Source organism: Caloenas nicobarica, chromosome 1 (assembly GCF_036013445.1).
Source record: "Caloenas nicobarica isolate bCalNic1 chromosome 1, bCalNic1.hap1, whole genome shotgun sequence".
In the NCBI taxonomy this organism is placed as follows: Eukaryota; Metazoa; Chordata; class Aves; order Columbiformes; family Columbidae; genus Caloenas; species Caloenas nicobarica.
The window spans coordinates 95,252,078-95,269,341 of NC_088245.1; the positions used below are offsets into that span (position 1 = coordinate 95,252,078).

General features: G+C 38.2%; 1 protein-coding gene across 1 annotated transcript in view; it reads right to left on the reverse strand.

The window, feature by feature from the left end:
• TMEM131 (transmembrane protein 131) overlaps positions 1-17,264 on the reverse strand; it is a 103,129-nt gene that overhangs the window by 8,916 nt on the left and 76,949 nt on the right. Inside the window, exons 24-34 of the mRNA XM_065633348.1 lie at positions 17,082-17,191; positions 16,635-16,701; positions 15,514-15,665; positions 14,660-14,802; positions 13,367-13,553; positions 11,905-12,090; positions 8,247-8,405; positions 7,117-7,712; positions 2,910-3,085; positions 1,595-1,722; positions 97-221 (exon numbers count right to left, since the gene is read on the reverse strand). Coding sequence (XP_065489420.1) covers positions 97-221; positions 1,595-1,722; positions 2,910-3,085; positions 7,117-7,712; positions 8,247-8,405; positions 11,905-12,090; positions 13,367-13,553; positions 14,660-14,802; positions 15,514-15,665; positions 16,635-16,701; positions 17,082-17,191 — 2,029 coding nt within the window. The remainder of the gene's footprint in view (positions 1-96; positions 222-1,594; positions 1,723-2,909; positions 3,086-7,116; positions 7,713-8,246; positions 8,406-11,904; positions 12,091-13,366; positions 13,554-14,659; positions 14,803-15,513; positions 15,666-16,634; positions 16,702-17,081; positions 17,192-17,264) is intronic.

A 17,264-nucleotide genomic window follows, 5' to 3' on the forward strand; every position in this document is an offset into this window, starting at 1 on the left:
TCTTCACACACCAGACTTAGAATTAAGCACTCAAGAAGGGTTACAACCAACCGAATAAAAGTCCTGAGGTATTTACAAAAAATAGCCTCACTCTACCTCTTGTTTTGGGGAGGTTTCTTGATTTAGCCCCATTCGTCAAAAGGTGCTGTGTAGATATCTTGGATGGGAAGGTTTTGCGCTGCTTGTTTTCCAGTGGGGGGGTATAAGACAATTCCAAGGAACTAAATGAAAACAGAGATCCATTTATTTTTAAGCTCTCTCAAATGCCGAAAAGGACCATATATATATATACACACACAAATATAGATATATGCGCAATATGGTCTTACAAAAGACTCTTCTGTGGCTTTCTTACGTGAAACTTGTGCTCATCTTCAAAGCTATTAATAAACAGAGTTTTGTATTTATCCTATAGGCAACTCCACCCTTCCTAGCCCTGGCTCATTTTCTACCCACACTGCTCCACACATTTATTAGGGCTCACTCACCTTCCAGGAGCAGCTTTCATCCTGGAGCTCCAGGATTATAAATCTGTTGATTACACAGAGGCAAAGAAGAGATGGCAACAGCCGTTTTTCTACTCTGCCCCCACACACTCTTGTTAGAGCACATCCTCCCAATATGCTATTGCCCTGAATGGACATGATCATCTTTTAATCAACGACATAAAACTACTTAAACCTACCACCAAATTCACTTGGCTATATATTGTTCTTTTTCTCCAGCTATTTATGTCTCTCAGTCATTCTAGGGAGGAACTATTTTACCCATTTCTTGCAGAAGAATTCCAAACCAGCTGTCATACTATGGCTTTTGAATACTGTCACATGTAATGAACTTGTGATTTTGATGATAACGGAAAGTAGATAATGGTAAGAATAAATATGATAAGCAGGAGACTTTGCCAGGCAACGTTTTCAGAAATATTTTGGAGAAAATTAATTTATACTAGCTACTAATCCCAGTTAATATAGCATTAGTGACAGCAACAGGGAAAACACAAGCCAATATAACATGCCTCAGTTTGGTAAAATTTACTTCTGTGGCACTTGGATACCAATCTGATTTCAGAATGAACTAGATATAGTAAGACTAAGGTTCTTAATTTTTCCCCTTTCTATAATCTGCAGTCAAATGCCTGCCAGTAAGGGACAGGGACTGGCAGCAGCAGCCTCTTTTAGTAATACACCCCAGATTCTGATCTTACTCTATGATACAAAAAAGGAAATTGCATGGCTGTGATTTCATCAAGGGCAACTAGAGGCCCGCATGTTAACACTGGCTTACTGGGCTACCGTTAGAAGCTCCTGTAGAAACATTAACCCTATTTCATGTATGCTTAAAATTGCTTAACCTGATTTCTCTGGATTTAGTTCTCATTTTATTTACACACTATATTCACATTAAATAATTTATTATTTACAAGCTTCAGATATTCCCTGATATCAGGAAGGAAGAGGAAGCTGCTTGAAGTTATCTGCTGTTGGCATTAGCCAGACTGGCAGCCACAACAGTCAAATACCCAGGTTTTTATCAACCCATCTTCCCTTCAAGCACGATGCCTTCTCTACCAAAAAGACTTTGTTGTGCTTACCTGGTTTTCACATCTACAGGGATTTCTTTCTTGATGCTTGTTAGCAGTTTTTTAGTTTTCTGTTTTACTTGGACTATTTCATTGTCAGGTTTTTCTGGTATGACTTTTCCCTTTTGTTTTTCAGGTTCCTATAAAAGACATTATAATAACACGTTAATATTCATGAAAAGTAAAGTTCCTCTTGCATCACAACATAGATGGTATAAATAGGGTTGAGGAAAGAAAGCTATATGAAAACATGTGCATTTTTGTAGCTAGAAGGTATCTTTTTACTACTTACTGAGTATACCTAAAATATGTATTATCTATTTTTTCCTATTTGGAGAAGTAGAAATTGAAATGTCTAGCAAATTAATGTGCTTCAACACCTCCAAGCCTACTTAAAAAGGTGGTAGCTCTGTACTGAGACCTACACTACATCCATTGTACGCGGTCCAGGCCTTCTAAAAGAGACTCTTCAACAGAGCAAAGTGTATTAGCAACTTCACCATTCAATTTATTATTTTTTAACCACGCTTTAACACTTCCTGAATACAAGTATACTGTCAAATAGCCATTCTGAAAAAATCAAAGATGATTTTCAAATGAAAACTTAATAAACCATAACTTTTCAAATATATTACATGGACTTCTTTTATTTTTTTTTTTTTTTCCCCCAGTTGGAATCCCTATCTTTTCCAAAGTTCAAATCTAAGACATGTCAAAATTTAGGCTTGGTTTTCCTCACTTTGCGATTACCTTGGCTTTGTTTGGTTCCCTAGCATATAGTTTAGAACAAAAAACGTAAGACAACCTGACCACTAAACAAATTATTGAGCTTTAGTTTATTACCTAAAAGGGTGTGAGCCAAATGACTAAAAGGCAGGGGTATTGTCAATGGTAATGAAGTTAACTACCTGCTGACAAGTTACCACCACTCAACTGACCCTTTGTAATGACAAAATGCCTGGTTTTAGCATACACATTAATTATTGAGTAACATTCATGTCAATACTTCGGTGTTTTAGTCTGCAAACAGAACAGACTAGGAGCCTGCAGAGAGACAATTACCACCATGCTGCAGACAGCTGGTGTCTTCTTCAAGCCACAGCCACTTAGGTAGTTTGTCCTGAGACTACACGATTCAAGCATGTTCACACTCAGAAGAGCAAATTTTATAGGAAAGAAGCAAGGGCAAAGACTGGGAAAGGTGTTTTTTAATTAGCATTCTTCCTTTGATAGGTATTATAGTATATGAAGGTTGGGGGTGGGCTGGGGGGACGAGACCATATTCCACCAGCTACACAAGAGCCTCCTTTTAGGAGCAGTGCTGTACCTCTTTGAGAAGTGGTTCTGTATCTGGGTTGGAGGTTTCGGTTGTGGTTGAAGAACTGTCATCATCTGCCAAGGAATCTTTCAGTTCATCTTCCTGTTGCTTTCCTTTCCCTCTTCTGTCCTTTTCTTCCCGCTTCTTCTGTGGCTTAGCCTTGCGCTGAAGCGTCTTCCCTTTCCCTAGGGAGATAAGGATGCTTCAGGTTCTCAGCAGCAGTACTTGGAGATGGGCTAGTTCATTTTGGAGGCTAATCCACATGATTAAGACTCCCAAGTTTGTCATCTGTTATGATCCACCAACCATTCACAGCCACTTCACACCAAATGTGAGCAACAGCATCAAACCTGAAGAACCCCGAACTCCATTGTCACATTTATGCTCCCGAGCTCTACCTCCATCGCCTCTTTGTAGACAGTAGGCACCTGGCTACCTATAATTCTTCTCTGCTTTTGTTCCTGCCGTACCTTTTAAACACCTTAGAATTTAATTTCACAGTTTAACCATGTAAGACTAGATTTAAACATGAACTTCAGAAGTTGGTACAAGCTTTATCATCCGAACAAAAGAAATTATTACTTGAATTGTTACTTGAAGAATTGATTGTTTTTTCTGCAGTTTGTACAGGCTAACTGAAATGTAGCATAGTGTAAGTTCAAAGTGTAGAGGTTTAAGAACATTCAAAATCAAGCCAGAGGTCATGGCTTGCAAAACAGGCAGGATTAGGCTCCTGGGGAGTAAAAAAGTTATCAAAAAAAGCATCAATACAGAGAAACTGTGTGTGTGGAGTCATCATCATCTTACCATCACCTCTTGTTATTCTCTTACAGGATAAGAAGATTCACAATATTCTTCTATTTTTCATTAGATGTAATCTATGCCTTTACCAGCAAGATCTTTCTTAAATACTGTCCTTCGGCCTAAATTTCTCATTTATAAGCCGCACAGTGCCTGTCTACAGCTTCCAGGATGGACTTAATAGTTCACTCAAGTAAAGACTCAATTAACCTGTGCTGAATAAGTGGATTCAGCCTCTTCTGGGATTTGTACCAGCTCAAGTCGGAATTGGGTCTGGAAGCACAATGACAGCTGTCATATTTCATTTGGCAAAATGTCCCTCAGGGAAAGTTTGTACCAAAACACAAATTTGCCTTCAGTATTTTGCCAAATACCAGATACATATCAAAGGGCAGTGCCTTCAAACTTTGTCGTGTTTGGTTTTTTTTCAGACTTAATGTTTTCAGTACCAAGAACAACAAAATATTGGAGAGAAAACATTCTTTTTATTGTGAATGCAAATGAAAGTGTAAATAAAAGCAGATCTTTGTATGGAAATTTTCTAAAGGTCAGCTTCAAGCTTATTGAGGGTTCTGTTTTTCACAGAATCACAGAATGTTAGGGATTGGAAGGGACCTCGAAAGATCATCTAGTCCAATCCCCCTGCCAGAGCAGGAACACCTAGGTGAGGTTACACAGGAAGGTGTGTGTCTGAGGTTTTTGCCTCAGAAGGTGTCCTCATTCTAAGATGTGCTTCACATTTAGTCTGCATTCAGGATTGCTGAACAGTGTAATGTTCATCATTAGAAAATCTATTTAAAATGTTATCATGACATAAAAACGTAATGTCAAGCATCTGTTTCACGAAATCTGATGTAGCCTCTGCAGCAGCCTGCTAGGACTGCAGTGTTAGGAACCTGAAACAGGCGACCATAAAGAGGGGAATCCGGCACAGGATGGGATGCCAGCCAGTTTTAGTCCAGAGGCTGCTGCTTCTGCAAATGTTTGTGACCAGCTCTAGCAATTTATCTAAAGACAAATATCAATGTCTATATGTAGATGCAGATAGATCATGGAGTTTCCCCTCTGGTTTTGCATTTTTAAAGAGGGCAAATGGAAATGAGCAAGTTCTATTTGGTGCACTGAGCTTCTGTGAGTGAAGTTACAGTTTACAGGTTGTGGGGTTTTTTTGTTTGTTTGGTTGGTTTTTTAATAAAGCTTGTCCAAAAAGAAGTCTACATGCATAAACCTGACTTATTCATCTAAGATGATGAAGAGGTCAAGAAACCTATCCAGATTGCAAAATGTAACATTCATAATATATTTTGCAATGCAATATATGTTTAAATATTCAGTAGACCACCATGTCAAATCACAAATGATGCAAAGCCCCTGTAACAGGAGGAAAACTGTGAATTTATCTGAATTAATTTGTTATCAGGAGAAAGTTACAAAACAAGAAAGTAATGCCAAAAAACTGAATCCATGTAGAGTGATTAAGAACTAAGTATTTTATCATCATTTAAACAGTTTTTGAAATTGATAGACAAATCCACACAAGCAGCCGTCTCAAAAAATGCATTTAAATCTAGTTGAAAAAAATGTAGTCAAAGGTCTATCAACACTTAGAAGCAGCTATTTAATAAGACAAGCTCCAAATTCATTGACTGCTAGAAGTTGCCATAGGTACACTGCATTATTTGGATCAGGAATATGCTTTTGAAACCGAACTCCACGGTCCCCACATACTGTGTAGCAACTGCACTGTACAGGAGTACTACAGTGCAAGAGCTGATTTCTCTTTAAGTTGAGCTACACGTGGCAGACGCACTCCAGAAGTGCTCACAGCCCTTTCAGGCATTCAGTGCATAGGCTGGATCACAGAACAGCTTGGGGACCTTCAAAGGTCATCTAGTCCAACGCCCTGCAACGAGCAGGGACATCTTCAACTAGATCAGGTTGCTCAGAGCCCCGTCCAGCCTGGCCTGGAATGTCTCCAGGGATGGGGCATCTACCACCTTTCTGGGCAACCTGCGCCAGGGTCTCACCACCCTCACTGTAAAAAATGTCTTCCTCAAAAATTTCCTCCTTCACTCAGACATGTCCTATGAGGATGTTGCATCCTCGCTACCAGTCATTTTGCTTTCCAAAGCTCCAGTACCGCACTATTCACTAACATAGACGCTGCCTTTGAAACTTACCCAGGGTCACATCATTTGCTGCAGTACCATTTAGTGTTCATGAAATGAAGACCTGACAAACTGGTCATAACTCACTTCAGATTAATTCCCCAACTACATCCCCTTGTCTAAATTAAAACTGAAACAGCCTAGAAACAAAGTAGCATATTTCACAGCAGGATCCTAAAACCTCTCATCAGAGTCTCCACTTTAAAAGTCCAGATGCGTCACCACATCCACACTGAACTAATTAAGAATGTCCTGCTCATGACTACTTAACAGAGTGAAGCTTTCCTCTTTGGTGGTGCCTGATCATACAGATACTTCAGGATTTGTGTGTCTTCCCACCATTCATTTTCTGAGCTTTATCTCTAATAAGCACCACAGTATCAACACCGTTTCTGTACAATAGTGCTGTTAGAAAAAAGTGAGAAATAATTTAGAAAGAAACACGTTAAGATTAAATTTATAATCGCATAACTCTGGGACACAATGGAAATGGCTAATAGAAAAAGCACGGTTAGAAGTTCTACTCTAACGAAGTGTTTATAAGAAGGAAAATTACTGACATATAATTTTAAAAGTCTGAATGTATCTAATGTAAGAAATTAAAAACATTTTTTAAGCACTAGACAATTGACAAGATGCATAAACAATTCAAACTCTGCTCTAACCTCATGCAAAGATGAATGCAACTTATAAACACGGGTGCCATATATCAATTTGCTGTCCACCTGACATCAAGGATTTTTCAACAACTGCAAGTCTGGGCATGAAGAATTCCATTCCCAAACAATACTACAGGGATTTACTCACCTCTCTCTCCCCCTCCTCCCTTTCTCCCTGTCTCAGTTTTCATAATACACTGAGACAACTTCCTTTTCCTTTCCTCAATCCCCAGCCCCAAGTACAAATGATGGACTGGAGGGATGGGGATGCTAACCCAAAGGCAAAGGAGTAGCAACCAAAAGCATCTTTCTTCTTCAGATGGTCAGATGTCTAAACATTCACACTGGCTTTCATCTAAATGTTCCAAAAATTTTGCAGGAAAAATCACAATCTAGCTTTGCGAGGAGAACTCCACTGCCACAAAATGAATAAAGGAAGTGTTCAGGACACAGGCGTGTAGAGCAGGGTAGGGAACAGCGGAGCAGCTCTCGCTTTCCACGCTATGAAAACATGACCTCTACGGTTGATTAAATCTTGTTCTGCGGCTTACATAATGAATCGTGTTAAAAACCGCAGAATTGTATTACCTTTGTTTTTTGCTAGTGGAGATGGGGGCTGCTCTGTAAACACATCTGGGGAAGGGGATTCTGGGTGGTCAAAGTCTTTTTCCATCGTTTCTATGAGCCCAGTGAGATCTGAATCCTCCGAGCTGTGTCTTCTGCTGCTGGTGCACTCGCCATGGGGCGGGCTGAGCAGCGGCAGCTGTGGCAAAGCACTTTCAGTCTGTTGCTCTTGCTGCTGGGGCCCGGGCACCGGGGGTTGCTGGAGGGGCTGCTCTGCCAGAGCTGGGGGCTGCTGCTGCGTCGGCTGCTGGTGCTGCCTCGTCCCCTTGGCCCTTTTGCCTGCAGCATGAGCCTGGGCTGCGGCACCCGCATCCAAAGTAAAGGAGCTGGCTCTGTTCACTGACGGCACGGAAGCTGCTTGTGCTGAAGTCCTATTAGGTATGCTCGAGCTGCTTTTGGGTTTGATGTTTTCAACATCAGGTGCATTTCTATTGCTGTGAAGGTGTGCTGTTGCACTGCATTGCTTATGATTCCCGGCACTGGATCGTGAAGACGAACCGCCTGCTCCATAGATCCCTCTGGATGAACTGTGATTAGAATCTGATCCAAGTGCATTCAAGCTGGAAGAACAACAGGTGTTTAAATATACTCTACAATGTTTCCATTCTCCCACATGAAGAAAAGACTCACTAGGTCCAAAAGAATCCTTGAACTACACTGTTCTTGGCATATAACCAACAAAAATGCCTAAAACTTGTTTGACAAGTCAGGAGCCTTTGCCATTTCCTGTTCACTTGCTTGCTGTACATATGAACAATAACACAGGAAAATGACAGTCAATATATATGTTGGAGGGAACACTGAAAGGTGATTTTTTTTTTAAACTTAAGACACCAAAGGCAGGAACTTGTGGCCTTTTTTCTGCAGTCTATGAGTTTCATTTTCAAGAACATTAACAGGAAACTTGGCAGGATTTGGTTTTGGTGGGTTTTTTTGGTGTTCTTTTTACTCAAGCCATCTTTTTATAAGTAACTGGGAGAATCTTTATTCATTCACCTGTTCTAAAAAGCAGTATTACTTTCTTACTGGTGCCTTATAACTAAAGAAAAGAAAAAAAGGGGAAAACATCCCACAGAAAATCCAAACAGACTTACTTTCCATCAGATGAAATTCCAACTATTCTCCTGAGATCAAGTGGCCTTCCCATATCAAAGGGAGGGTTTGAGGCCTCAAAGGACAAGCGTCTCCTAAATGGCTCCCAAATTCCTTGAGCTTCTAAATATGCTGTTCCAATTACCAAGAGAAAGAGCACACTGCAGAGAAGAGAGGCAGTCATCTAAGTATTTCTTAGTTTTGAACATTTTAAGGTTAACGAATCTAATCACAAGACAAAAAGTGTTTATCTTGTACTGAAAAGCTGAAAATTGCATCCAAACCACAACTTCATCTGATAGAAACATAAAATACCCAAGTCTGGCATGATATACACATCACTAACACTGAGAACATAAGGTAGATTCAAGTCTGACACGCACTTGCCAACGATGTTAAACCAAAAGAAGAATAAAAGATATAATTAAAATATCAAAATGGCATCCAACTGGTCAGCAGCTCTCACAGCTTGTTGGTGCAATTCCATTTTAAAGGCAGAGACCCTCTGTAGACAACTGTACGGCTGCTCAAGAAGTAACATTTAAGAGCATGATTTCAAGGAGTTTTACAACCAACTGCATCTGCTGCAATACCATGTTTATGAGTTCTCCACTTACATAATGCACTGCAGTGAACTATATTTTTGAATGAAGCAATAAAACCACTGCAGAGAGACCTTCATCGCAGGGCTATCGGTTTCATCTTCTAATAGGTGGGACTTTCAGAGGGAGGAGACACAATGGCGATGGCTAAAGCTTGCCTTGCCTACTACACTACAAAATTTATGAAAAAATAACTTTAAATTAGCAACTTTGGTTTCTGTTCTCCCCTCTGTTCTGACTGCCAGTTTTTCTAAGCCAAATGTATGAAAACCAGCATCAATTCACACAAAAGGATGAGATACCTCTTGCTAAATTTCAGCTAAAAGAATCCAGTCTAGATAGCTTTTAAGTTTTAACTGTCACCAAAACTAAAACCAACTCTGGAGACCAACTCAGTTGTCGAGAGCTGGTAATCAGTGCTTTTTTCCCTGCCTCAGGGATTAAAAAGGATTCTAGATGCATAACCAGATGGCAGAAGGTTGGAAAGATAATTTTCATCCAAGATGTTAACAAGCAACAGAAAAGTTAAATTCAATAGGGGAAATTTTCAGACAAGCTTACACCAACTGTTACTCAAAAGAGTAATGCTTGCCTTGGGTGCCATACCATCAAAAATGGAATTAGCTTTGGGGTGTAAGGAATAAGGCATCATCTCTTTCACTTACTAATTGTAATCCATGATGCTCTTTGAAAATTTCACAAGCCTGATACCAACAAGAGCATCGTGTCTGCATCAACCACTATGGCGCTATGCAAACTTGGGGTGGCACGCACAGGGTTTTGGTGAGCTGGGCAGACACTTCCCCCTCAGCCCCACAGTGCTCCCCTCACGGTAATAATATCAACGCTGGGCTCTGCAGAGGTTGTACAGGGGAGGCTGCAGCAAAAGGTCACCTCGAGGGCTTCTCCTTCTCCACCATGCTCTGGGTAAGGACTCTACTCTCTTTACAGAAGCCAGCTTTGGTGCTCTGATAAATAAATACCAGCTTTGAAACAAAACCAGAACAAGTCGTGTTCTGTCATCTTTTTAACTGCACGTTCTGGTTTTGGTGTGGTGGTGGTGGGAACAGTGGTGGTTTGGGTTTTTGCTTTTTTAAAAAATTATTATTAAAAAAAAAAAAGAAAAAGAAAACTAGCCTAGAGTGTTCACATCATTTAAATTACAAAACAAATTAGTGTGAAGAACACAGTCTAGACACCCAAGAATGATCGTGGTACATCCCTCTTTCCCCTCACGGTTTTATCCTGGAGCACACACACGCCTGGTTGGGAAGTTCTTCACGAAAAGGACTGGCTCCTTTGTTGTGTTTGTACACATCGTATCATGCTGGACTTCAAAACTTAGAGCCACAAGTATGCTAGCAACTCAAAACAATAGTGATTTAGGGAAGGCAACAATAAACACCACCGTATCAAGTTAAAAACATGAACTAGACAAACTCCTAGAGTTGTTCACTCCTAGCAATTAAGGACAACTTTGCAACAATAGGGAAGTAACAATCCCTATGTGACGGCATCGTAGAAGTTCGAGCCTGTCTGTGCATACAATCTTTGGAATATTATGAAGTGGTTACATTAGGACTCTTCTTTAGTCTGCTGCTAAGAAGGATGTTTTGTACTTGGAGGAAAAGGACACAGCAAGACGAAGGCTTAGTATTCTGTTGTAAAGTCTAATTAATAAATACAGTACATATAAAATTATCCACGCAAACTACACTCATGAGCTGACAAGCATTATTTACTCTGTCAACAAACTAAAGAGAAACTCTAAGCTTATAAATTTCTAGCAAATATACAGAAGAAAGCCGCTTAAGTGCTTACTCAGCACTTTCCTAAGTAATGCAATGTTAGTCAGGAAACAATTTCCTAAGTAACAGAAATTTTCCCATTACTTAGGAAAAGAAAGTTTCTTAAGTAACACTGCATTACTTAGGAAAGTGCTAAACAGTCAAAACAGAAAATGAAGGAGGCTGTAACTTTATCTTCTCTATTTCTTTTATTAATCCTTAGAAGGAAAGACAGCCTAATGGAACATTTGTGTAATACAGTGCAGCAAAATGGAAGAGCCATTACCTTAATATGAAGAAAACAAACAAACAAACAAGGCAAAAATATTACATTTCTGTAATAATACTTTGGATTTGCAGCACACAGAAATATCACTTTCTCACCACATGCATCTACAGCTGCTGCTACCTATCTCACATGAAGATATAAGCTTAACACTAATGACAAAGTAAAACAGTGTTCGTTGTTACTGATAAGTAATAACTTATGCTCATAAGTTTCTATGCTGGGATTTTTTCTGGATAAAGGCAGTGAGGGGAAGTGTCTCGCATCCTAAAAGTGAGAGGAGCACATCTTTTATAACCTCAGATTTCAAATAAATAAAGAGAGGTAGAGGTTAGACTACGAAAACAGAGTGGAATTTTCAACCCATATTTAAACCAGTCATAGCTAACAAACGCCTGCTTGCTGAGAAAAAAGTACATTAATATGCTACTACGTAACCTCTGAGTTGCCGACAATGTCCTTTAGCTTCTCAGAAATCCCATTATTAGTATCACCAGTTGTCTGTCACATCCAAGTGGCAGCAAAGTTAAATTAATCCGAAGCATCTGCTAAGCTCATTGCAGTCACTGCCTCATGCCTCTCTAAAGCACAATACTCCAGAAGAACGCTTACATTTATATGGGAATTCACGGTTAGCAGCGCTTTAATACCCAATCTGATTCAAGTTTGGCGTGATTATTTATCAAAAACTTACACATTATGACGCTTAACAGGAGTATGTATCTCACTTAAGGAAACAGGCCCAAGCAAGAAGTATATTATTTTGTCCTCAGGTTGAACAGCAAGCCAGTACTCCTCAGCCTTAAACTGTTCGCACTCAATCCACAGTACTAGTTATTAACGTGCTCTCCTTTTTCACCTCACCTTATTTTATTTTACACCCATTACAGCACGTACTGAATACACAGATGCTCCTCTGTAACCTGTATTCAAGCAGTAGCAGTTTGTGCACATACACCGATAAGAACAGATGCACACACGCTACCTCATTATTCCTGAGATGACGATGTACAGGGCCAGCTCCCAGTTGGGCCTGGGTAGCGCTTCTGCACACGTTGCTAACATGTGATACGGAAGGGATGCGTTCAAGATAAAGATGAATTCCGAGCCTCCCGTGGTGATGAATTTTAATTCACGTATGACCCTGGAAGCAGTGAAATCAGGTGTAAACCTGAAAATAAAGTAAAGCATGTTAGAAGTTTTCATATGAACAGCATGAAAGTTTGCGGTCATTTATATTACTCATAAATTAAAAAAAAAAAAAAAAGCAAAAAAAAAGCAAAAAAACCCAACCCCACACCAAAACCACATAAAAACAACCAACCAAACCAAAAACCCCAAACAAAAAAACAAAACCAAAAAACCCCAAACAGAACAACAACAACATCTCCACCATTACTCCTATACCTGTCATTCCAATCAAACATTTGTAACAAACAGTCCTAGTAGTATGACTAATAATCATCCACACAATTAGCCCAAAAATACTTATGAGTATCTTTCAAATACCCCAAGATGTATGACTCAGTTCATAAACACCTATGCTTAACACACCTGAAATCAGATTGCCCAGATGCACCATATGAAGATATATTCTAATAACTGAAATTAAGTTTTGACCCAATCTGTTAAAAGAAAGCTATGAATGCAGTAAAAAAAAAAAAAAAAAAAAAAAAATCACAGCAGCTGTAAGCAAGCAATGGAACCAACTATTATGTGAACTATGAAGTTTTTAAACACTTCACATTTAAGTCACAACAATATCTCTTTTCAAAAACATCACCACTATATTTCCGTCTCATTACAAACTATGATTGTTGCAGAAACACCAGTGAAGTTTCACTGCCTGCAATATCTTCTATGTCCTCTTGCAGAAAAGCAGCATCTTCTGAACTTTTTAGATAGCATATTCTGAATGGTTAACTTTACATCCAAGCAGTGTTAAAAGATTGGTTTTGGTGCAGACATGTTTTACAATAAAAACTGACAGAATTAAACCACCACCATTTAGGCAACAGACAAAATATTCAAGACTCAAATGCTGTGCATTATGATAATAATCCTTAGTCCAAAGGCTCTTTTCTATTTACTGCAATGCACCAAAACCATGCAAATCTAGATCTCATGTGCATTCACAACTCAAATGAAGGAAATGTATTTAAAAAACATATAGTAACACTATTCTAACTGAGTAAGTTATACTTACTGGATAGTAATGAAAGTGATACTATAGACAGTCTGAAAACTTGAAGTTATTTAAGTATTGAATAGTGTTTGCAAGAAAAGTGAACAATTTCACGTTTTAAGTTGTATTTAAAAAACCCAAAACGCTCAAAGCTTAAGTAAAAACCTCAGAGTTCAACCAACAGAGTTTTCCTTCAAAATAGAATTAGGTATACAGAATTCCTAATGTAAGACCCCATTTAGATGTAAGAAAAACTACTTACAATATGACAATGTCTTTAGAGGCATTGGCACTTAGTGCAAACTCATGACAGTTAACTACTTTAAATCCATATCCTTCACACGTATAGCCACTGATTTCCATAGTTTTCACATTAATCTGCAGCTGTCCTGTATTTTCCACTTTAAATGTTCTTCTCAGTGTGAAATTCGGTTCTCTGTATTTCATTTCTAGAAACGAACAGCAGAAAGTGGTTAGTGTTGTGCTAAATGGGTGTCCTTCATTATATTCATATTCTACAGCCAAAGAGAGTTCTGTCAGGATTGCAGCAGGACAGGGGACCCGCGAGGCCCATGCAAATCCTTATGTAACCTGCAGGAACAGATCTCTGCAGCCAAATTCTCGTCACTGTCAAGGCAGGGCACTTGTACAATGCCAGAGCACTCCAACTCATCAGGGAAAGAATACAAACCACCAAACCTCTGGTAGCACTGCTGCCTCACCAAAAAATCATCTAAGCTGTAAAGTTCTTTGATGCACTGCTTAGTGTTGTGGAATTCTGGGAAAAGTAGCACATTGAAGAGAATTAAAACTTGGTTTTGTGTGTTGAATATAAAATCCATGGTTGAGCTACAACCATCTTACTAGCAAAAAAATCCCTAAACCATGACATGTAAGAGGTTAAGCTTTACATGAAGTTTTTTTCTCATCCCTCAGAAAAAGCAGAATTATCTCAGATAATAATTAACATGGCACTTTACAAACATGTCTGGAAACCTGCAAAGCGACAAAGCAGATTTTAATACCAAATAAAACTAAATCTCTTCTACCAGTTCCTTTAGTAATACAGGTACTCTTAGCTCTCTTCTCAGAAGCAAGCCTGGGCCATAGAGGAGAAAACCTCTGACTCCAGAGTAGAATGTAGCTGGGATTTAATCTGCATCAAGGAACACACTCTGCCTTTTTCCGTGTTGGCTGTGTGCGCACAGATTCTGAAGGTGTGAGGGGAAAAAAAGTATACAGAAAGTTTCATTTGTGATCCAATTTGACTTAAATTTAGGAATTAGAGATTAACCCCATAAATGTATTAGGACCTTCACCTCCTCTATCTTGAATTTTAGCAGATGAAGGGCTTTTGTTTCATCATTCCTAATTTTAACATTAAAATGAAAAAGGTAAAATATTTCATGCTTTGCCCAAGTGAAGAAGCCATTTTAACGTATTCAAAGGAATGAAACTTCTGGGGCACTAGAAGAGGGGAAAAATACTTCCACATTTCAAGCTGTAGGTGTAAAATTTCTTTTCTGTTCAGCATAGTAGCTCACAAAGTACTCACTTTCTGAACAGTCTTTTAATAATGCTTCTGTGATTTTAAAGCGTAAAGAGCTTCCTGGACCAGGAGGTTTGCCTGCAACCTTCAAGCTCTCAGTCGTTCCTTGTCCTTGTACCATTATAGCATCTATTACAGTCAAATTATTTCTGTATACAAAGAAAAAGGGGAAACATTCAGAAAAGGATTATGCGGTCTATTGCTCCTGCAAGCTCCTCTAGAGATTAAGGAGTTATATCCCAAATTTGGAGGGCAGAAACATAAGCAGTTCCACAGATAATTGCCCACAATATGCAAGTGAATAGTGGGGATCTCAAACATAGTTTGCAAGACAAAAACCTAAGAAATCACAACAGTGTACAAATAAAAAGCCCTATCAGGTACTGGTTAAAGTTTCTGCTTCATCATCATATTAATTTATCACACCTGATACAAAAGTGAAATACTTATTCAAACAGAGCTCTTTACTACAAAGACTGGACTTGTAGCTTGATCTTGCAAATGCCATCTATAACTAGAGTCTCTGCTTTCAAGATAGAGTATGTATTTAAGAACTCAAGTTTCCCAAGTATAACAGTGGACTACATATTTCTATTTTTATATATATATATATATATATATATATATATATATATATATATATATATATATATATATATGCACTGAATACAGTTTATCTACTGTAAAACATATCAAAATTACATTTAAATTAAATCTTTCTTCAGACACATGTAATTCTACTATTATTCTTGTAAAAGTAATAGTTTCTTATTGGCAGCTGATCACAAATATGATCTTGTATGTAAATAAAACCATCAGAAAAAAAAAAATCACACTCATTTCAGAAATATCTCTCATACCTGATAACAATTAACGATGAAACTGTTTTATTGAGAACTGGAGTGAACTTTACTTTGACAGACTTTCTCTCACCAGGTTTTAATATTAGGCTTAAAACTGATTGACGAGCCAGGCCCTTTGTAAGTCCTACAGTGTTCTGCAGTGGCTGGACCTTAAAGAGAGTGGGAAAAACGAAGTAACACTTTTAAAAATAGGATTTTTTAACATATATTTGATAGAAATCATATTATTTGAGCTAGAAAATTGGTCTTGTCATAAAGAAGCGTACTACTCAATGATATACTGTGGGGTTTTTTTTAACCAGAAAGTCTGATAGCACAAGAATTTCCCTACTTATTAGCAAACGACCTGTGTTTATTCAGAAGCAGAACACAGCAAGACAGAAGTGAGCTAAGCTACACTCGTGGATTCATAAAGATCTAGTAGAAAAGAGAGTTCAGAAGTTTTCTAAATGTATATTTAGCACCAAACTAGCATTAAGCCATTATGTAACATTTTCTACCCTCAAAATGTTCCATTGTTAGAACATTTTTAGACTATTGTTTTTCCTAAGAAAAAAAGGGGAAAAGCAAACTTAAAATAGAAGACCTATTGAAAAAAGTGTATTTTGCTAAGTTTGCCATTACATACTGAGAAAGCATCAAATTTCTAATCTAAAACTACCTGTAAATTGAGAGGTAAAGGTATACATATTGCATGAGAAAAGCAAGTGTTCGGGATGTGGCATGCTCTATATGAAAAAGCATACAAGTAACGTTGGCCACAAAACTCAAATCATTTAAAATAAAGAACAAAGCAATGGAAAACTCAGTACTTTGCTAATTTTAGAACTACCAGCCATCACACCAAAGAAAATAATCATGTTTCAGCAACAGAATGAATAAATGCAGTTTCCAGTAACTTCCACAATCCTATTATAATGTGAGCACACAGAAAAAATGATATTTTAACTGTTACATACGACTAAATACTTTTCCCAATTCCCTGAAAATATCCAACAGAAGCATCACATTTTTCACACATACTAATACTGAAACTTGAAAAGATGCACAACTGAAGCAGTATTAAAACATTAAAATATCTAAATTTTAAAATCTAAAGAACCTATCGAAATACTTACGCAATTTCTGAAGACCTGGAACTCCAGAGTCCTCAGGTTGAAATTAGTTGGCTTATTCAAATTGAACCTGAAACAGATATGCAATTTTTTTCCCCAGATCAGGGAAGACGACATACTCGCACTTAAGGATTTTAGCACAAATCGAGAACTTACGGTAGGACTCAAATAATACACAGCTGAAAGGATCATTCAATTTTTCTTATTTCCCGCCCTTACACTTCAAGTCAAGGAAGAAATGTAAACATTATTTTAGCTTAGCAAAAATTACAGATGTGAGTTCCATGGCAATCAGCCTAGATTCAGTTCTCAACTGGCCTAATGATTCAAATTCTAGAAGTGGCCAGAACTGTAACTACCAACACAGTTGCCAAACACCGCATGCTGTTTTTGTAAAATGCATTTTGCTGTAGAGCGAGAATGGTCTAACTACTCTGAAACAATACTTACCGTTCTAACATTTTATCAACGAAGGTGGATGGGTTCGAATACAAAGCAACAGGCAGGAACTGAACGTACACAGGAACATCAGCTGGATTTTCTAGAAAAATTTCTTCTTCCTATTCAGAAACACAATTTTTGTAAAGTTTATATTGGGGTTAATGCAATTAGAAACACTTATTCAAAATGCAG